The 21,432-nt window shown below is 43.8% G+C and overlaps 1 protein-coding gene across 9 annotated transcripts in view; it reads left to right on the top strand.

Annotated features, from left to right (window-relative positions):
- The window catches only part of Atxn7 (ataxin 7), a 144,581-nt gene that overhangs the window by 45,114 nt on the left and 78,035 nt on the right, over window positions 1-21,432 (top strand). For 7 of the 9 annotated variants that reach the window (XM_036199931.1, XM_036199924.1, XM_036199929.1 and 4 more), the window contains 2 exons: window positions 5,825-6,124; window positions 6,359-6,427. In XM_036199931.1, the coding sequence (XP_036055824.1) occupies window positions 5,836-6,124; window positions 6,359-6,427 (358 nt within the window). In that variant the 5' untranslated portion in view covers window positions 5,825-5,835. Of the gene's footprint in view, window positions 1-4,948; window positions 5,038-5,397; window positions 5,509-5,824; window positions 6,125-6,358; window positions 6,428-21,432 lie in introns of those variants that run through there. The other 2 variants (XM_036199930.1, XM_036199928.1) reach the window with 2 other exon arrangements.

Genomic DNA, 21,432 nt, shown 5'->3' with positions numbered 1-21,432 from the left:
CCTGGGCACTGCTGGTTTCTTAATGCCCTTCTAGGGCACCTGCATTTGCTCTGTTCCTTTTGTAATGGAAGAGACAGACAGAGAGGTCAAGTGAGGTCCCCAGAGCGATGCAGGTAGGAAGCTAGGAAGCGGTAGTGCTCCTAACTGCTGAGCCTTTACCACTGTGAGACTCAGAGTCACCTGGTTCAATGAGAGCTTGCTTTGTCAGTACAGAGGTGACACGGGGAATTTTGATCAGTGTGTTCGCCTCTGCATATACTGTCTGCGTAGGAGACAGTAAGTCCCATTTTATAGCTAAATGTTGGGCCAGTTTTTCCATTTCCTTTTTATAATTTAAACTTTCTTTTTTTTAAATTATCCAACCTAAAGACTTTTAAGATTTCAAATCAGGTTTGTCATTATACTTCAATTAGCTATTAAACATCTAGAAATATTTGGGTATTATTGATTACATTTTATGAATTACCTTTGTTTTTATAAATTTGTGCATTTAAATTTTCTCTCATTTTGAGCAGTTTGCTCTAACTGATGACTGTTTTTGTGGTATAATTAATATACTAGTACTGCTACACACACACACACACACACACACACACACACACACATGTGAGCACACACGCGCACGCGCACACCCACACATACATAAGAAAACTAAGCAAAGGCTTTGAACAGTAATGCATTTTGGAGAATGAGTTTGTATACAGGTTAAGTCTTCAAAAAGGTGATTATCTTTAGGTCTCTACTGTTGTAATTTTCCTTATTATTTCTAAGTTTCTACTTGATTGTCAGCAGTTCTGGCTACCAAGCTCAGTTCACTCACCGTTCTTCCTCTACTAGATACTCATATATTCATGATAGAGAGAGCACAGTGAAGGAAAGGCCTGAAACCCTCAGAGAGAGCAGAGCCCGGGCACTCTGGTGAAGCCAGAAGGGAGAGAGTCTTGTTAGAGGAACAAGAAAAGGCCTTGCAAATTTTAGTGTAATTTAAAAGAAAAGTCAGTGCATTCCTAATTCAGTAAATCTGATTTGCTTGTTCCTCAAATAACTTGAATCCTTTGAAGTTGGTAATAGAGAATCTCTGTTACCAACCCTATAATTCACACACATAAATATACTTAACTTACTGGTTTCCACGTTTATTAAAACGTTGTATTGGGACTAGTGGTTTTCCCCAAAATAAAAATGCTTGTGTAGGCTCTTGGGTTTTAGGATGTTCTGGCAGGCTCAGACTCTTTTTTACAATATACTTTATATAAAAAGTGGGCAGATGAACTTCTGCTTCTGTTTTATTGTACATTGTGACACCTTTAATGAATCATGTCCTGGGAAAAGAATCTTCTGATAGAGACTCATTAGCCCGGCACCTCCAGGGATGTCCCTCGTTTGGATAGTGAAGAGCCCGACTTTTTGTTTTTAATGCATCTTTGAAGAGGTGAAATGGTAAGAATTGGGCATCATTTTGTATATATGTATTTGAGCCTGGTGCCCACAGAAGCCAGAAGAGGGTATAAGATCACCTGACCTTGAGCTTCCATGTGGGTGCTGGGATTTGAACCCAGGGCATCTGTAAGAGTCAGTGTTTTCACTGCTGAGACCCTCTCCAGTCATTTTCTAAGCCGCATACGCTCTGATTGGTATGGGCAGCTCTTAATATAGGCATTTTGATAAATGCTTAATTGTTCATTTTTCCCTGTATTCTATGAAATTACTGGGGTTTTTTTTTTTGTTGTTTTTTAATCCTGATGCCCAGTAGAGTGCTTAACAGGTAGTAAGCACTCAGGAACTGCTTGCAGAATTGCACCCTCTTAATTCAAACCTTATTAAAATATGTATCATTTAAGGTATAGACAGGTACTGAAGTACTTGAGGTACTGATTTTGTATAAGACACACTAGCATATTGTAACAATATATTAAGTGAGTTGTATGGGTCGTTTTCTTTATAGTTTGGGAGTGGGTATGGAGGGTGTAATATTTAGAAACAAGGTCATTGTTTCTTTCCTGACAGGAAAAAGTAAGTATCTGGATTTCTATTGTATTGTTGTTCACAATGTTCTTTGTATAAGGACTACTTTAAAAACCTTACAAGCATTTGAATAGCAGACACACTCCTACTTTCCGGACTTTCCATTTTCCTTTCATTGGTGGCTCCTTCAAAAACAGCTGTGGAGACCACCAGACTCTTTCTAGAAAGTATTGGGGCTTCCGATGGGTAGGAATGCCAGGAACTGCATGTCTCTCCGTCCTCTTTCATTTGGTAGCAAATGTCATTTGATAAGGATTCAACTGAATTGCTCAGTCTGATGCGAAGTCACTTAAGCATTTCAACTTGATACCACATACTTTCAAAGGATCTTTTCCTGTAGTCCTCAAGCCTGGCTTTATCTTCATTTTACAGACTAGAAAGCTGACATCCTGGGAAACTGGGGAACTTGCTCAAGGTTGCATATTTGTGAGTGGAAGAGCTAATGCCAATTCAGCACTAAGAAGACTGGCTTTGGAATCCCACCTCTCTTCTCTTTTAGTTTGGGTTGTTTTATTTTGTTTCGTTTGTTCATTTTTTGAGAAGGTATCTCTATTATGTAGCTCTAGCTGTTCTGGAACTCACTGTGTAGATCAGACTGGCCTTGAACTCAGAGATCCACTTGCCTCTGTCTCTCCAGTACTAGAGTCAAAGGTATATGCCACCACACTTAGCTTCTTTCTCAGTTATAAAAAACACAACTTTGACCTTATACAACTGTGAATGCACTAGAGAACCCATGGCATATCCCTTGTACCTTGTAGGTGTTCAAAGCTATTGTAATGCTTCTTAATAACTAGCATGATGCTGAAATTTAGTACTTAGAATTTTAAGCTCTGTTCTGCTTTAGCATACCAGTTAACTTTGAAAACAAAAGAGTTATCAAGCAGCAATTAGAAGCTGAAGTCCTGTAAATTGCCATGTTGATCCTCACTGGTTGGAAGTTACCGTGGTGAAAGCAGAAGCATCAAGCAGTGTCATCTCCGTTCTCACCCTGCACTTTCAGCACTCAGAGCATCTGTCCTCAAGATGTTTGCTCCTTGTGGTACCTGAGTGGTTTTTTTCTTAATATCACATAGCTATGGTCTTGATATTTAAATAATGGTGCTCCTAAGCTTTGCTTTATGTGAGCAATTCCAAGGCATTCAAATTTTAATTTATCTTAAATGTGGAATTACAAAATTAAAGGTAATAAATAAATTGTGGGTATTGTATCTTGGGAAACAGTCATGCAGATGTTTCAGTGGTTCGGGATTAATGAAAACTTTGAGCATCTGCACTGGAGACACACAAGCTATGTTGAATTAGTAACGTAACCTGCGTTTTTAACCTTGTGCTTCACTCATGGATAGTTTTATACAGGAGGTTAAAACTTACAATTTTTTTAATTTGAAATCTTCCAGTCATCTCAATCAGTTTTGGTTACAACTGTGCCTTGGCATTAGGTTCCAGGATCACCACAGATAACCAAATTGACAAGCGCTCAAGTCCCTTCCATAAAAAGGCACGTAAACAACACACATCCTTCCATATAAATCAGATCATCTCTGGATTACTTATAATACTCACTAAATTGTAGATTCTGTGTAAACAGTTGTAACATTGTATTTAGGGAAATTTTTAAAAAACTGTATGTGTTAAGTGTGGATACAATTTTAAAAATATCAAAACTTGGGCTGGAGAGATGGCTCAAAGGTTAAGAGCACCGACTGCTCTTCCAGAGGTCCTGAGTTCAATTCCCAGCAACCACATGGTGGCTCACAACCATCTGTAGTGAGATCTGGCGCCCTCTTGTGTCTAATAAATAAATAAACAAACAAACAAACAAACAAATAAATAAATAAAAAGATCAGAACTGTATTTTCAACCTGCAGCTCATGAGTCTGTAGGTGTAGAGCCTGAGGATTCAAGGAGCAACTGTCTTTGATGAGCACTCATCAGATTCCTTTTGGGATTTATGTGTGTGCAATCCAGGTTAAAAAGTACTGCATATTAGTTATTTCTAAACATGTCTAACCAGAAATTGGGTTTATGCTTTATTTACTTAAGACAAGGTCTTACTGTGTTTCTCAGTCTTGTCTGGAACTACTATGCTTCAGTTTCTCTGCCTCCCAAGTAACTGTGGACTCTAGGCTCATAGCACCACACTCAGTTCAAGCTTTTCAATTTGCATCTGAATCAAAACCTTTTCACTGGGTCTTGATTTTAATGTATTGTGAAAACATTTCTTTACTCACTTTTTTATTGTTTTTTGTTTGTTTTGTTTTTCCAATACAGAGTCTCCCTGTGTAGTCCTGGCTCTCCTGGAACTCTGTAGACCAGGCTGGCCTCGAACTCGGAGATCCCCAGCCTTTGCCTCCTGAGGGCTGGGATTAAAGGCGTGTGCCACCAAGCCTGGCCTGTACTCACTTTTGCTTTCGCTTAAACATTTTAAAGGTTTTTGTAAGTTAGACATTTCTTCATCAGAGAGGTTGGACAGCTCTCTTACTAGATATTTGCGATTAAAGAAAACCAAATGGTATGACAGCAAATGCAGGGAGCTCCCCTTCTCCTCACCCAGTCGTTGGAGACACCCGTAAGCAAGCGGCTTTGAACAGGTTAGGAGATGTGAACCATGATGACCGCACTCATAGTTCTGTCTCCAACTTTTACATCATTTGTGAAAATAGCAACATTTACTATAGTCTCCTTGTGGTCCCCTGCTAAGAATGCTTTAGTTGTTTAATGATCCTCAGCCTATCACTTACACAAAAGTTAGGTATGTGTATATTGAGGGGAGCGTGTTAAATTTATGTGCTAGTGCCTAACTTAGTGATTAAAATCTGACCAAACACAGTTGTCTTTTGTATATTCCCTAAGCCATGGGTTCTCATTTGATCCTAGGAAATATAACCATAAATAGTGAGAGACTAACAACTCAAGTTAAAGTGATACACCGATTTCGTGGGCCCCTTCCTGCTGAAGAGATTTCAGTTCCCAGGACACACAGTGGGACCTTCCCTTGTGGGCTCTGAGGTACACGTGAGCTGCTTCCCTTGCAGTAGGGGCTTGAGGCAGACACCTGGGCTGACACCTGGGTGGCATTTTCACACCTGCCGGTGGCTCCTTAGTTGCCGGGCGTCCGCACAGTGGCGGCTTCCCATTCATACTCAGCTACTGTGCAGCTGCCCGCGAGCTCAGAGCGAAGTGCCGGTGCCCGAGGCTCCGGAGGGAGGGCCTCGGCGACGCACTAGTCGCTGCGCCGGGGCCGATCGGCCGGCTCTTCCATAGGTGGCTGCGTTTCCGACTTCGCCCTGGCTCCACTCCGGGGGCTTGACGTGCAAACTTCGCCGGAGCGAGCAGAGAGGGAGGGACCGGCGAGGGGGAGGAGGCGACAGGAGGCGCCTCCGCTTAAGGGAGCCGGCCGGGCGCCGCCGCTCGGACGGACGCGCGGACGGAAGGAAGGAGCGGGGCTGCCGGCCGGGCCGGGATGCGAGCGGCCGCAGGGTGGGCAAACGCGGGCCGGGCGCGGGCGGGCCTGAGGCTGTGGCAGGGTGGGTCGGGCGCCGGCCTCCCGAGGCGGGCCGAGCCGGGCAGCCAGCGCCGCAGTGGCGGCCGCAGCCGGCGCCCGACGAGGGCCGCGGCAGGCGAAAGCGAAAGCCAGCTGCGCTGCGGACTTTGCGCCACGGCGGGGGCGGCGGCGGGGGGCCCGGGGGCTGTCAGCAGCACCGGCCTGCGGGCCGCGCACGCCGCCGGAACTCCGCGGCGCCTCCTTAAAAGCGGCCCCCGCGCCACTCTTTTCCCCCTTTTTGTTACATTGTAGGAGCGGAAAGAATGTCGGAGCGGGCCGCGGATGACGTCAGGGGGGAGCCGCGCCGCGCGGCGGGCGGAGCAGCGGCCGCCCGGCAGCAGCAGCAGCAGCAGCCACAGCCTCTGCAGCCCCAGCGGCAGCACCCGCCGCCGCGGCGCCCACGGCCGGAGGACGGCGGCTCCGGGGCCGCCAGCACCTCGGCCGCCGCCATGGCGACGGTGGGGGAGCGCAGGCCCCTGCCTAGTCCCGAAGCGATGCTGGGACAGTCGTGGAATCTGTGGGTGGAAGCTTCCAAACTTCCTGGGAAGGATGGTGAGTGTCCACGCCTCCCCGTTCCCCACGCCCCCCGCCTCCCCCTCTCCGGCCCTGCTCCCCTCCCCCGCGCCGTGTCCTGTGACCCGCCCCCCTCGGGGGTCAGAGATGCTATCTTTCGCTGGGTGTGGAACGCTGAGGTACCCACACCTACCCTGTGCGTGCGTGAGCGTGCGTCACACTCCTGGCCACTGACCTGCCTCTCCCCTCCTCCTGTGTGTGTATGTCTCCTAGGGACCGAATTGGATGAAAGTTTCAAGGAGTTTGGGAAAAACCGCGAAGTCATGGGGCTCTGTCGGGAAGGTGAGTCCAGTACCCCTGGTGGAGTTTGTACCCAACCCTGGGGAACTTTTCCTGTTGGTTCAGCCCACCTTTCCTGCTTGCCACATTGAGGAGGATGCTGAAGAGGAGGGAAGGGGGTGGGCAGCATTTGGGAAAGTCTGGTTTCTAGGGGCTTTCTGTAATGGCGAACGAACTGGATCCCCTCCGGAAACCTGGGTGCAGCCAGAAGAGCAGTTCAAAGTGATGAACTAGGAACCCTGAACCTCGATCCCTTCAGTTAAGACCTTGCTATGGAAAACATTCTGGGGGTAAAGAGTTCTCAGCCTTGAAAAGTAGTTCCACACATATTCGAGAAGAAAGCTTGACCAGCCCTGGGTTTCTTAAGGCAAAGAGAGAAAATTTGAACATTATTGTTATTATTTTATTTTGGTTTTTTTGAGATAGGGTTTGTCTGTGTGGCCTTGGCTATCCTGGATCGTGCTTTTTTAGACCAGGCTGGCCTCGAACTCAGAGATCCACCTGCCTCTGCATCCCAGGGGCTGGGAGTAAAGGTGTGGGCCACCACGCCTGGGCATTTGAACTTGAAAAATAAAAGTATTTTATCTCTCTGTTTTCTTGTTTGTGTGGGATTTAAAGCGCAAGTTTAGGATGCTGCCAAAAGATCGTCACAACCAAGAATGCACTTGGTAGGAATTGTGTGATTACTGGCTCTGCTAGGTAAGGGGACAGAAATCCAGAATTTTCTACTCTCTTAAGCTATTTGGTAGAAGGCTCCTTTAGGTGGGTAAAGGTATGCTGCCAGTGAAAGTCAGGTTAGGTAGCTGGATTAAATCCGACCTTGAGAGTACCCTTTTTCTATGAATCCTAATGCTTACCTGGGCACTGGATGGTGAGAAAGGTCATGGCCTTGAGTCAAGTTTGGGATACAGAGTACTGAATTTACATATGCCCGTGCAATTTGATTTCTCACCTGTAGCCGTTTATTTTGGCAGAGTTTTTGTTCAGGCCCCAAGAAGTAGAAATTTGGCAGCTGGAAATGCAAAACTGGCTCACGGTTCCTGCAGGTTTTCGCTCTTACCTTTTCTTTCTTTTCCCTGCTTTGGCTTTTCCAGCTGGCCACATGGTCTGTTGGTGTTGCCGAGAAGAGTAACTTTGGTGGCAGGCCGAGGAGCTTCCAGGTGGCGGGGCTGTAGAGCAAAGGGGCTGGTGTTCAGTGAGGACTGCTGTTGGAGGTGGGGGAGAGGGAAGCACAAGGCGAGCTGGTGATGTTGCAACAGGAAAATCAGTTGTTAGTCCGGTTCTAGTGTCGGCTTGGCAATGTGCCTGGGCTTGGAAAATGAAAATCACTAGGTGGCAACCCTCGTAGGAAGCGGTAGAGGAGAGCTCTAAGGACCTATCACTCTTGCTCTGCTTTTCATTCCTGGTGTGGATGTATTTCCCTTAAATGCCTTCTAAGTCTCTAACACAGGATGCCGATTGTAGGTAATTCCCCTGAACATGACGGATGTTTTCTCTGACTGCCTTGATCTCTGAGACGCAACAAAATTTAGTGGCTGAACCCATTTTGTTCTATTTCACATCTTCTAATGGAAATATAGTCCTAAAGTTCTAAAGTCTCATATCTACCTACAGAAGGCCAAAGGGGGTCATGAACCTGGTTGTATTGTCAGTCTTTTAGAGGTTGGTTTGGGTGGTTTTTGTTTTGTTTTTTTGGCAGGGTCCCCCTATGAAACTCTGGCTGTTCTGTAACTCACTGTGTAGATCTCCAGCTGGCCTGAAACTCAGACCCCCAGCCTGTGTTGTGTCTCCAGAGTTCCGGAGTGTTGGAATGAAAGTGTGCACTGCTGTACTCACTCAGTTTACGCCTTTTTAAAGCGGCTCTCTCCATTTGAAAGATACTTCAGCTGTCAGGTTGGCTGGAACTTAAGCTTGCATATTTTGAGTAAAGACTGAAGTTTTAATTTTGGCAGTTCTTCATTTGTGATTGAAAAGTCCAAACTTAATGAAAGATTGAGGCTCCCTTGACTTTTAAAAAAAGGCCAGGGAAATAGTTATGTTGGTAAAGTGCTCGCTCACTGTGGAAGGCTGAGAGGACCCAATTCCTGGAATTTGTATTATCCACCACTCCCCACCAAAAGCTTGCCTGTTGGTGCATGCTTTTAATCCCACTGCTGGATAGGGGAGGGAGGGAGGGAGAGGTGTATCCCTGGGGCTTCCTGTCCATCCAGTCTGGTCCACTTGGTGTGCTCCAGGTTAGTGAGAAAGCATATTTCAAAAAGACAAGGTGAGCTAGGTGGTAGTGGCACAGGCCTTTAATCCCAGCACTTGGGAGGCAGAGGCAGGTGGATCTCTTGAGTTCGAGGCCAGCCTGGTCTACCGAGTGAGTTCTGGGACAGCCAGGGCTATACAGAGAAACCCTGTCTTGAAAAACCAAAACCAAACAAATGAAAAACCAAGGTGGATGACTCCAGAGGACTGATATCTGAAGTTAACTTTTCCCTCACATACATGTATGTATCCAAACACACCCAATACAACCCTTCAAAACAAGAAGGAAAACAAACAAACAAAAACAAACAAACAAACAAAAACCATTGAATAGACCTGTATCTTCTCTTGATACTGTCAGGACTTTTACCGTTGTCCTAAGATTATCTCCTACCAGTAAATGATGTTGTGGAATTAAATCTGTATGAATTCCTTTTATCAATGAAGTTAAATTGAGGAGAAATATGTAGATAATTTGACCATATTAATGAAACACTTAAGAGCCAGAACCTCTCCATTATGGAAGATCTTTAGGATCTATACCTGATTCCTTAATTCTTTAGTTTGTGATTATGAGCCAGATAGTTGGCAAATAGCAAACATAGTGTATGAAAAGAGTTGTTTCATCTCTGAAAATAACTTTTCCTGTTTGGGAAAGAGATGCTAATGCCTATTTCCCAAGGTTATTGTAGAGGGTGAAAATAAATTAGGTAGCATAAAATCACTTGTTGCACAGAGACTTCTTTTGGTCCTTTCAACTCCTGATGTCAGAACTGACTGCAGTTTATCCTTTACCTAGGGCATCTTTTCATTTTAGGACCCTTGAATGGGCTTCCAAGGATCAAAGTTCTCACGAAAGTGTATGCAAAATAATGTGTGTTCCTACCGTCTAGGACAAGTGGCCGTCGCCACTTCCTGGATTCTCAGTGCCAAAGTTCAGAACTATAAAGTTAGATGCTCTTGTGTTTTTCTCTTTTCCTTTGTAACTTGCTTTAGTCAGCTTCGTGCTTGGCAGTAACTGCCCAAAGACTGATGCTGTGGAGGAAACTTGGAAGGATGAAGTTAGGTGGAAATAGCGTTCTTTCTGATTTGACTAGTACATCATGTTCCATCTTCCGCACAGTTGGCGAATGTTAGGATGACGTGTCAGTTACCTTTCAGAGATCAGCCTGTGGCTCATTCTTTCTATAACTTACAAAATTAGTGGATGGCACAGTGGATTTTGGTGAGCTAAGGTTTAAAGGACTGAACTTAAAAGATATATTACCTTTTCCCCTTAAAGTTCTAAATTGAAATTCTTTTTTTGTTTCGTTTTGTTTTAGTTTTACAAGATAGGTTTCTCTGTGTAGCCCCTGGCTGTCCTAGAACTCACTATGTAGACCAGGCTGGCCTCTAACTCAGGGACATCTGTCTGCCTCTGCCACCTGAGTGCTGGGATTAAAGGTGTGCTCCACCACCGAAAGGCTTAAATTGAAATTCTGCTTTAAAATTTTCACAAATTTTTCATTTATGGTGGCGCACGCCTTTAATCCCAGCACTCAGGAGGCAGAGCCAGGCGGATCTCTGTGAGTTTGAGGCCAGCCTGGGCTACAAAGCGAGTTCCAGGAAAGGCGTAAAGCTACACAGAGAAACCCTGTCTGGAAAAAAAAAAAACAAAAAAAAAATTTTTTTTTTCATTTATAAAACTTATGTTTAGATGGCATTAAAACGTGAATACCTGACTAGGAATTTGTTATTAATGCCTACACCAATAGGGAAACTTAAAGGATAAAAACGTTAAATACGCCGGGTGGTGGTGGTGACCCATGCCTTTAATCCCAGCACTCTGGAGGCAGAGGCAGGAGGATCTCTGTGAGTTCCAGGCCAGCCTGGGCTACAAAGCAAGTTCCAGGAAAGGCGCAAAACTACACAGAGAAACGCTGTCTCAAAAAACCAAAAAAAAAAAAAAAAAAGTTAAATACTTGAATTTCATAGCAGACTTTCACAAATAGATTATGTCCTGGTGGGAGTCCACAGTGATGCTGGGACATTTTCTGTGCTTTGGGAAGTCATCTGCAGCTTCCCTGAAGTCCACTTACGTGATACCAAGCCACTCCGAGCTTTGTTTGTCTGTCACTCTTATTACCTGATGGCTCTTCTTTATTGTGTGTATTCCTGGGAGCAGATGCATTGTTGATGAAGGCTTCTGCACTGTTGGGCTCAGGAAACATTTGCTAAAAAGTTAACTATATGAGACTAGTAGGAAGATTGGACTGAACCTCTATAGAGTACCTGGTTCAGATGACTGACTTTCCATTGTATTGCAGCTCTATAAAAAAGAAGATACTATCTTCCATATTCAGGCATGGGGGTGGGGGAGGTTGTGTAGTAGACTGTGATTTGGCTCCAGGCGAGACCAGAGGCTTTCAGTGCTTGGTATTGCTTTGACCTGAATTTAGTGCCCTCTTACAGTTTCCAGAAAGTTAGTCATATGCTACTTCTTAGTTCTGATATTTAGGCATGGGAGAGTCTAGCAGCCCAGAATGATACCCTCACCTGTTGAGCAGAATGGAAAGAAGTCAGCAGGTATTCTGGGTAGTTAGGTGTGTTCTGTTGTGAAGCTAGGGAGGTGGATAGCTATTGTTGGGGATATTTTGGCTCTTTTCACCAGCCCCAAATAAGTTCACACACAGAGGCTTATCTTACTTATGAATGCTGGCCTTAGCTTGGCTTACTTTCTAGCCAACTTTCTTAACTGTAAATTATCACTGTCTACCTTTTTGTCTCTGGGCTTTTCCAGTTCTCTGACTTCTCTAAATCTTACTCTTACTCTGTGGCTTGCTGTGTAGCTGGGTGCCTGGCCACTGGAGTCCTCCTCTGGCTAATGATTTCTCCCTTCTCTTGTTCCTAAAGCTCCTCTTGTATTATCCTCTCTGCCTGACAGCCCTGCCTATCCTTTCTCCTGCCTTGCTATTGGCTGTTCAGCTCTTCAATAGGCCAACGTGTGTTTTAGACAGGCACAGTAACACAGCTTCACAGAGTTAAATGCAACATAAACAAAAGAAATGCATCTTAAAGTAATATTCCCCAACAGATAGTCTCAACACGGACATGGTAACTCGGCAGTACCACCTGTCCTAGCTGGGGTTACTATTGCTGTGGTAGAACACCATGACCAAAGCGACTTGAGGAAAGGTCTTATTTGGCTTACACTTCCACATCACAGTTCATCAAAGGAAGTCAGCACAGGAACTCAAGCAGGGCAGGAACCTGGAGGCAGGGCTGATACAGAGGCCCTGTTTGTTCCTCATGGCTTGCTCAACTGTTTTTTTTTGGGGGGGGGGTTGTTTTGTTTTGTTTTTTTGTTTGTTGTTGTTGGTGGTTGGTTGATTTTGGTTTTGGTTTTGGTTTTTCAAGACACGGTTTCTCTGTATGGCCCTGGCTGTCCTGGAACCCTGTACACCAGACTGGTCTCTAAGAGATCTTCCTGCCTCTGCCTCCCAATTGCTGGGATTAAAGGCGAGCGCCAATACCAGGGCTACCCTGCCTTTTTACAGAACTTAGTACCGCCAGGCCAAGGATGTCACTATTCACAGTGGGCTGGACCCTCCCCCATGGATCACTAATTAAGAAAATGCTCTCTAAGCTTGCCTACAGCCTGGTCATAAGGAGGCATTTCCTTAATTGAGGTCCCTCCTCTCAGATGACTTTAGCTGTGTCAAGTTGACAAAAACTGTCCATCACACACCCTTTTCCTTTTCTAGTAGGGAAAAGGGTTTGTGATTAGTTAACTGAGAATGGATAGGTGTTTATTTGCACTACTCTTAAAGGTACTGTATTATAGCCATAAAATCCCCTTCCTGAAATACTTCTGATTTTTCTTTAGTGATTCTCATATCTGGTCTCCATGCCCAAGATTTTCTTATATATGGTTTGAAACAGGGAAACAGAAGAAATTATCTTGGTGAGCCTTCTGGTCGCCGTCCCTGGACTCCAGTGACTAAGGAGGCATGGCCCGGTCTTGCTTCGTCTCTGTCCCACCATCACCAGTTATCATAGTGACCATTTTGTCCTTTTGTCTCACTGCCTAGGCTTCACCTTGTATTCGGTGGAATGGATCTGCTCTGTACATTATGCTTTTGTTTTGAGCCATTCTCCCAGTCTCTGCAGACGACAGTCCTTACAGTCTGCTTACATGTGAAGTGGAGATGTAAACCAAGCCTCTTAAGGGGTCCTTGAAGTCTGTCTTCTTTGCCTTTGAAACATCTGCAGATGCCCTTGGGAGCACTGCTTGGCAGTCTGTTGTGGGGTGTCTGTAGAGTTAGGCTCTGCAGTTGAGCCCCAGTGCTGCAGTGATGAGTGAGCGTAGCTATCTTCCTGACAGACAGCATCCATGTGCACCCTGCAGCTGTAGGGTGTGCACTCAGCCATGGGAGAAGGACCCTCAAGATCCAGGCAGGCACTCACTCCTTCAGCAGGCTTCCTGCCTGCCTCTAAGCACTATAGACATTCTAACAAACTACAGTCTGAAGTCAGAGTCTACCATGGCTTTTTACGTTGCCAAACAGTTGGAAAAAAAAAAACCCTCAAAGATGGCATTATGATATGTGACGATTACATGAAATTTGTGTATCAGTGTCATTAAGGAAAATTGTGTTGGGACATGGCCACAGGCACTCATTTACTTACATGCTGTGGCTGCTGTCTCCACACAGTGTTGAGGGGAAACAGTCAAGTCCCCATAACTTAGGATCTCAGCTCTTTACTGTCTGGTCATCACCGGAGATGACTAACCTTGTCCTTGTAAGTTCTGTGATCGATGAAAAGGAACCACTTCTACTGAACCTGGTTGACATATTCCTTAGACAGTCTGTGTTGAGGAAGAGAAGCCATGTTTCTGAGCCAAAACTGTTTATTTACTGTTGGAGGAGTCTGAATTAGAAAGAAATATATTGAGAGGAAAAAGGCTGTGCTTTAGAAGGTTCCTTGTCTTATCCAGTTTCTTAATTAAAAAAAAAATTTATGCAGAATCTCTCCATATCCTTGACTGGCCCAGAAGGATATAAATCAGGATGTCCTTGAACTCAAAGCATCCTGCCTTTGCTTCTTAAGCCCTGGGATTAAAGGTGTGTGCCACCACGCCTAGCCATGTCTTGTCTGCTTTAAAGTTTATTTTTATTTTTATTTTTTCAAATCACTTTATTCTGATTAGCTCACTAATAAAAATACCACACAAGTGATTTAAGGAAACCCTTTGAACACTTGCCCAGCCCGGACTCTTGTCTGCTTTTGCCATTGATGATCACTTTCTGAGATAAATACTTTCCTAGGCCAGTTCACATGGAGAGCAGCAGAACTTTTATTATTCTGGTTTCCAGGAATGTTGGGCTGTGACACCAATGCTTGGATTCTATTAAGTTGCTGTGACAGCCCGTAAACTTTCAGGGAAAGGAGCTGAGAAGTCTTGTGGGATTTTTCACTTAAACTCTTTAGAGCCTCTCCTATCTTTTAGTTGATTTGGAGAAACCAGAGTTTCATATGTTTGGGGAATTATAGGAAGGCTTTATTCAAAAGCAAAACTGTCTTTTTATTAAGAAGGAGAGACTGCACTTGTAGATCCCACATCTCTATGATTTTGTGTATGCTCAAATGCATAACACCTAGCATAACGTAGTCCATGCTGAATTCCCAAGCTTGGGTGACGATGTGGTTCATGGAAACCATGCATGGCTGGCTCCCTGCTGAGAGCTGCACCCCCTTTTTCAAGGCTCTGTGAACTATCTCAAAAAGAAAAAATAAGGATGTACAAATCACTGTGGCATATGACCTACATATGATATAGGCTCTTATTTTTGCTTGTCTACAGTCACTATTTTCTTTGCTCTTTCCAATACATTTTTTTTTTCTTTCCGGAGCTGAGGACCGAACCCAGGGCCTTGCGCTTGTTAGGCAAGTGCTCTACCACTGAGCTAAATCCCCAATCCCCCAATACATTTTTTTAAAGTTGGCATAGTAAATAATGGACCTCATTATGACATTTTCATACATACACATCGTTGTACTTTGTTCATATTCGACGTCCCCCACCCCCGACATTTCTTTTTCATAAGAATCTCCTTCCTGCACATCTCACAATGTTCCCATGTACATGAGAACAGGTCAAGTTTAGTGAATATGTTTAATGGTATAGTCGTCATAGTGAATGCGTCATCCACCACCATTGTCTCCATTTTACAGACGAGAAGAGTTTCAGAACTGTGAAGTAATTCACGAAGATCTCAAAGCATGTAGCCTTGAAACTTGGGTATGCCTGTCCTCTAGCCTATGTGCCTAGCCACCCTGCTGTGCTGAGCACATTCCACATGTGCACTGCTTATCAAGAGCATGGACAGGTCACTGTCACTCTGTCTTCACAATGTGGTTGAGAAATAGGAACTTTACCAAAAAGCCAAATGAACAAACAAACCCAAAACAAAATAGAGCCACAAATGAGCTGAGGTGTGTGAACTGTGTGCTTTAGAAATGATCAGCTTTTAAGAGATTAAATGAAGGCTAAGGTTGTAGTAGATAGTAAATATAATCATCTGGGATTTGTACCATTAAAAAAATCCTTTCTTTTAAAGGATTTTGGAGAAGTGAAATTTCACTCTTTAACAGCTACTCAGTGCAAGATTGCTTTTAATCACATTGATATTCAAACTGTGGCAGTAGTTTTAATAAATGTACCCCTGTGATTATTAAAGTATATTTTGATTGAAGTTCTAAGGAAAAAAAGAAGCTATTAGTAGACTTAACAGTTGGAGTTACTCTACTTTTGAGAGAAAGGTCGAAGGTTACATTTTTATTCATCTTGGGGAGCGATATTATAAACGAGCAAAGGAAAGAAAAGAATGATTCAGGCACTAAAAATGTGTAACTAGGTTCAACATTCTCACTCCTCTTTGTAATAAAGACTTTAGAAGTGTGAAATGCTTTTTCTCTTGTGTATGGTAAGGAGATACTAAGTCATCCACACTGCATTGGAAAATGGTCAGAGAGAGAAATGAGAACGCTATTTATGTGAGTCTATATACGGAGAGATGATCTGGGGTTTTCTGCCTAATGAGGGAATTTAGAAAATTACCTTCTCAATTCTTGGAAATTTCCATTTTATTTCTAGTAGTTCTCCATTTAAGTTATCCTGTTCTTTTTAGAACTATATAAAAAGTCTTATCATAATGGAAAAATATCAAGGTCTATCTTAATTAGAACATTTCTTCCCTCCAGACCCTCCCTTATATTTCTGTTTCCTCTCTTTCAAATTTATGGCCTCTTTTTTTCATTAGTGTGCATATATGTATGTACATCTATGTTCCGAAATATAGCCTGCTCAGCCCATATAATATCACTTGTATGTATGTTTTCAGGGCTAACCATTTGATATTGGATAATCAATTGGTGTGCTCTTCCCTGGGGAAGCTATCTCTCCCCCTCCCAGCCATCCTCAGTTACCTATAGTTCTTTGTGTAAGATTGAGGCCTCCAAGGCTTTTCCTCATCTCTTTTGGCATATTCATTGGTATCATCCTTGATCAGCTCATGCCTAGGCAGTCATGCTGGTGAGACTTTATGGCTGTAGCTTCTGACATTATTAGGAGGCACAAGGTCACAGTAAACTCCTTGGTCTTCTGGTTCTTAAAACCTTCCCCAACTCTGCCATCTCTGAGCCTTGGATGCAGGAGTGTTTTGTAGGGACTAGGCTCTATAACTCTGCATTTTGATTGTAGTTTTCTTATAGTAGTCTGTTGCAAAGAGATGTTTCCTTGATGAAGGATGAAGACTACACTTGTCTTAGGCTATAAAGACATGTTTTTAGATTGTTGTTAGAGATTATATTGAGTTAGTAGTAGTTGCAGTTTGTCCAATATCCATGGCTTCATTAGCACTGAGTAGTTAGCTGGGTTTCTAGTACTAGTCATGGTTTCCCTCCTGTTGAACAGGTGTTAAATTTGATTATAGAGTCGTTGGTTACTGCCACAGCATGTGTACCACTACTTTACCCTTAGCATTATTGTGTCGTGCTGGTTGTTGATGTGGTTCGTAGACGATAGACATCATAACTGGGTAGGACTGTTAGTTGCCTCTCTCCTTTGGCAACTTGGATGGCGCACCTAGGTCCTATGACAGCTAGTCCTCAGGGAGGCTTTCAGATTAGTTCTGGCTCATGGTCCCCGGGTCCTGTTTCTGAAGTGCATGGTTTCTTCAGCAGAGAGACTTACTTAACTTCCACTTTGGAGGAACGGGGCAACAGCGATAGGCTCTATGATTTAGTAGTCTCTTGGACATCCCTGGCCAACACTTCCAAGAGGAATCTGATGTCTGGTAGTGAAGTTTTTGTTAGTGGTCTTTGGTTCTTGAAGGGACAATTGTTACTCAGATGAGGAAAGTTCATGAAAACTGTATGTATATATTTACATACAGAGTTACATGTTATACATTTTTAGGTAAATAGTTAATGGTATTATTACTTACAGGTTTTCAGGCACCCCTCATTGTTACTCATCTCTTCTGTATTTTCCTCTCTCTTTCTCCCTGAAGAGCCCCTCTTTCTATGTCTCCTGTCAGATCACTTGTATCCTGCTAGTCCTCTCTGCCCTCTCCAACTCCTTGGGATTTACCACCTCCTTCTCCCTCGCTGAAGAACAGCTTCTTGCCCATATCCGTGATCAGATTACTGTGTCTTGGTATTCCCCTCTGGGGCAGTGGTTCTGTTTTACTTTCCTGGTTTCTGCAGTTACTCCAGGCTATGTATTCACATTTGAAGGGTGGGAGCTAGGTGCCTCTAATGAGAGAAAACATTCAGCATTTCTCCTCCTGGGTCTGAGTGACCTTACTCACCTTTTCTAGTCTCATACATTTACCTTCATAAGTTCATTGTGGTGGTATTGTGTTCCCCAAACTATTGTGCACCCTAGTAAATTGATCTGGGGTCAGACAACAGACAGCCACTAGATACAGAGGCTGGAAAATGGTGGCACTCATGCCTTTAATCCTAGCATTCCAGAGACAGAGATATCTCTGGATCTCTGTGAGTTCAAGGCCACATTGGAAACAGCCAGGCAAGGTGGGTGACACACGCCTTTAATCCCAGGAAGTGATGGCAAAAACAGAAAGATATATAAGGCATGTGTAGACCAGAAACTAGAAGCATTTGGCTGGTTAAGCTTATAGGCTTTTGAGCAGCACAATTCAGCTGAGATCCATTCGGGATAAGGACTGAGAGGCATCCAGTATGAGGAAATAGGATCAGCTGAGGAACTGGCAAGGTGAGGAAGCTGTGGCTTGTTCTGCCTCTCTGATCTTCCAGCATTCACCCCAATAACTGGCCTCAGGTTTGATTTATTAATAAGACCTTCTAAGATTCCTGCTACAGTTCATGACGTCGTTATCTTTAGAGCTGAGTAGTATTCCACAGTACATACAGATCACAGGACATTTGGGTTTTCTGTTTCCTGGCTATTATGAGTAGAGCAGCAGTGAACACAGCTGAGCAAGTGTCTGTGGAGTAGGATGCTGAGTCCTCTGTACGTGTGCCAAGTGAGTGATGTGGCTGGCTTATAGGGCAGATTGATTTTTAGCTTTTTGAGAATTCTCCACACTGATTTCCTTAGTCTGCACCAGTTAGAAACCATACAAACAGTGAGGGTTCCCTTTCCCCTGCACCTCTCTACCACCTGTTGGCTGTTCTGTTGTTCATTGCCATTTAGACTGGTGTAAGATGAAATCTCCAAGTTGTATCAGTTTCCATTTCCCTAATTGTTAGGAATGAACAGTTTTTGAGATGGCTCTTAGCCATTTTCTTTCTTTATTTCTTTTTTTCTTTTGAGAACTCTGTTTTTGATTGGGTCTTTTGTTTTTCACTTTCGGGTTTTGAGTTTATTATATATTCTGGGTGTATTCTGTCAGATTTACAACTGACGAAGATTCGTTCTCATTCTTCACATAGTTAACTGTTTCTTCAGCTGTGAAGAAGCTTTTTAGTTTTAGGAAGTCCTACTTGTCAGGTGTTGGCCTTAATTCTTATGCAAATGGAGTTTAATCAAGAAGTCCTTTCCTACACTTCATTCCTATAGGGTACTGCCTATGTGTTTTCTTCTAGCAGTTTTAGATTTAGGTCTTTGATCCATTTGGAGTTAGTTTTTGTGCAAGGTGATAGAAGAGGTATAACTGAGCATCTGGCTTCCCAGCACCATTTGCTGAAGGTGCTTTCTTTTCTCTAGCATATGTATTTGGCATCTTTGTCAGATGTTCGGTGTTTGAAGGCTTCCGTTTTGTTGCATTGAGGAACAAGCCTGTCTTGGTGCCAGTACCACACTGTGTCCACTACAGTGGCTCTATAGTGTGTGGTAAGGACTTGGCCTCCCTCCAGCACTGTGCTTGTTGCTTGGGTTTTGATTATCCAGGTTCAGTTCCGTAAAGAATGCGATGAGAATTTGGATTGATTCATTGCATCTGTGAATAGCTTTCAGTAGAATGGTCATTTTTCCCAATGTTGATCCATGAGCATGGGATATCTTTCCACTCCCCCCACCCCCAGCTAAGGACTGAACCCTGGGCCTTGCGCTTGCTAGGCAAGTGTTCTACCATTGAGCTAACCCCCAACCCCCAAATCTTTTCTGTGGGGTGGTTTGAGACAGGATTTCTCTGTGTAATAGTCCTGGTTCTTCTGTCCTGGAACTTGCTCTGTAGACCAGGCTGGCCTCAAACTTGCAGAGATCCTCCTGGCTCTGCCTCCTGAGTTCTGGAATTAAAGGTGTGCTCCACTGCTGCCCACTTTCCACTTTTTTTGTCTTTACATTTTCTCTTTATCTCTTCAGAGGTTTAAGGTTTCATTTTAGAGGGTCTTTCACATCCTTGATCAGGTTTATCTTCTATATTTTATTTTCTTTGAGACTATGTGTATGAGAGTCTATACAAGATCTCCTTCTCTGTGTTTGTTGTTGGTGTATAGAAAAGCCAGTGACATGGGCAAGTTGATTCTGTATCCTGACCCATTGCTGAATTTGTTTATTGTTTATACTGGTAGACTTTTTGGCATCTCTAATGCATCTGCAAATAGGGATGGTTGGACTTTTTCCCTATTTGTGTCCCTTTAATTTCCATTGCTTGCCTTATTGCCCCAGCTAGTGCTTCAGGCAGATGTACGTGCATTCATGAAAAGGAGCGTTGATAGTGGACATCCTTAGCTCATTACCATGGGATGATGATGTTGGCTCTGGGTTTCTGTTATATAGCTCTTACTGTGTGGAGCTATGTTCCCTCTAGCCCTCCATTCTCCTACTTTTATCATGAAGGCATGTTGGATGTTTTCACAGGCCTTTTTTGCATCCATTGGGATGATCATGTGATTTTTCTCTCTAAGTCTGGGCCAGTTTTAAATAGTTACAGGATTTGGATTTAGTGTCATTCATAGTTGATTGAAGACAGTCATAACTATTTCGGATTCTTTTTTGAGACAAGGTTTCTCTCTGCAACAGAGTCCTGTCTGTCTGTCCTGGAACACTCTTGGTAGACCAGGCTGGCCTCAAAATCACACAGATCCGCCTGCCTTTGCCTCCCAAGTGCTGGAATTAAAGGTGTGCGTCAGCACCGCACCCCTGGCTTACTTTGGGTTCTTATTGGTGTTAGATTCCGAACAGTGGACATCTTTCTTCCAGGATGCTGTGGGTGCTTTAGCAGTGTGAGGACTGCCTTGAGCATGTTCTTCCAGCTTTGCCTTATTCCATACCTTTAGCTTTCATCCCTAAGACATTTGAAAAGCAAATCATTTGGGTCTTACATGGGCTAGAGGCTCAAGATAGAATTACAAACCCACTGTGAAGGCATAGTTGAAATTCCCAGGTTAGCTAAACCAATCAGCAGGTGTATATGTAGAGAGTTACAGACTGTAAAGGCCAGGTTTTCTGATAGGTGTAGGAGATTTGGGTAAAGAGTGCTTGCTCTCAGGGGCGGTGGTGGCACACACCTTTAATCCCAGCACTCGGGAGGCAGAGCCGGGCGGATCTCTGTGAGTTCAAGGCCAGCCTGGGCTACCGAGTGAGTTCCAAGAAAGGCGCAAAGCTACACAGAGAAACCATTTCAGGGGAAGAAAAAAAAAAAGAAAGAAAGAAAGAAAGAAAAGAAAAAAGAGTGCTTGCTCTCTAGAAACAATAAATATACATTTTTATAGACAAAATGCTAGTCAGCCCCTGAATGTATAGTTTGGAACTTGATGAAGTCCCATACAGCAGAACTCTTGGGGTCAAGTCTGCATTATCAGTTGACAGACTATGAGCAAGCTAAGTTTGTCCCAGTAGGTATCTGTAGAGAATCTGTAGGGCCAACCAAGGATTGTGCTCCTGGTCAGTTCACACCGAAGGGTGAAGGGGGAAATCTGCACTGAGATGATGGGGTCATGTGATTGTGGTGATGTGAAAAGATGTTGGCTGTGGTGCCCAGCAGGTACTGTGTAGAACAGAATTACGATAGAGAAGTGATCCCTGGCTTTGGTGGTAGGTTGGTAAATGACCTTCTTTAGAGTCAAGAAGGCACATACATACCTGGTTGTGAGGCTCTAAGAATTAAAGCAGAAGTGGAGAGGGAAGTGTGGACATCTCAGAATTTGCTTTGAAAAGGAATGGAGAAATGAAACCTTAGCAGGAGATATGGGTTTAGTGCCTAAGGGAATGAAGGGGAGAGTCACTTCATTTTAGTTGCACTTGGCTACTAACTATCAGGTATTTGGCTGCCAATGTGAATGAT

Source organism: Onychomys torridus, chromosome 9, assembly GCF_903995425.1.
Source record: "Onychomys torridus chromosome 9, mOncTor1.1, whole genome shotgun sequence".
Classification (NCBI taxonomy): Eukaryota; Metazoa; Chordata; class Mammalia; order Rodentia; family Cricetidae; genus Onychomys; species Onychomys torridus.
Note: the sequence above shows the minus strand (reverse complement) of the source record. Positions and strands in the feature narration are given on the sequence as shown.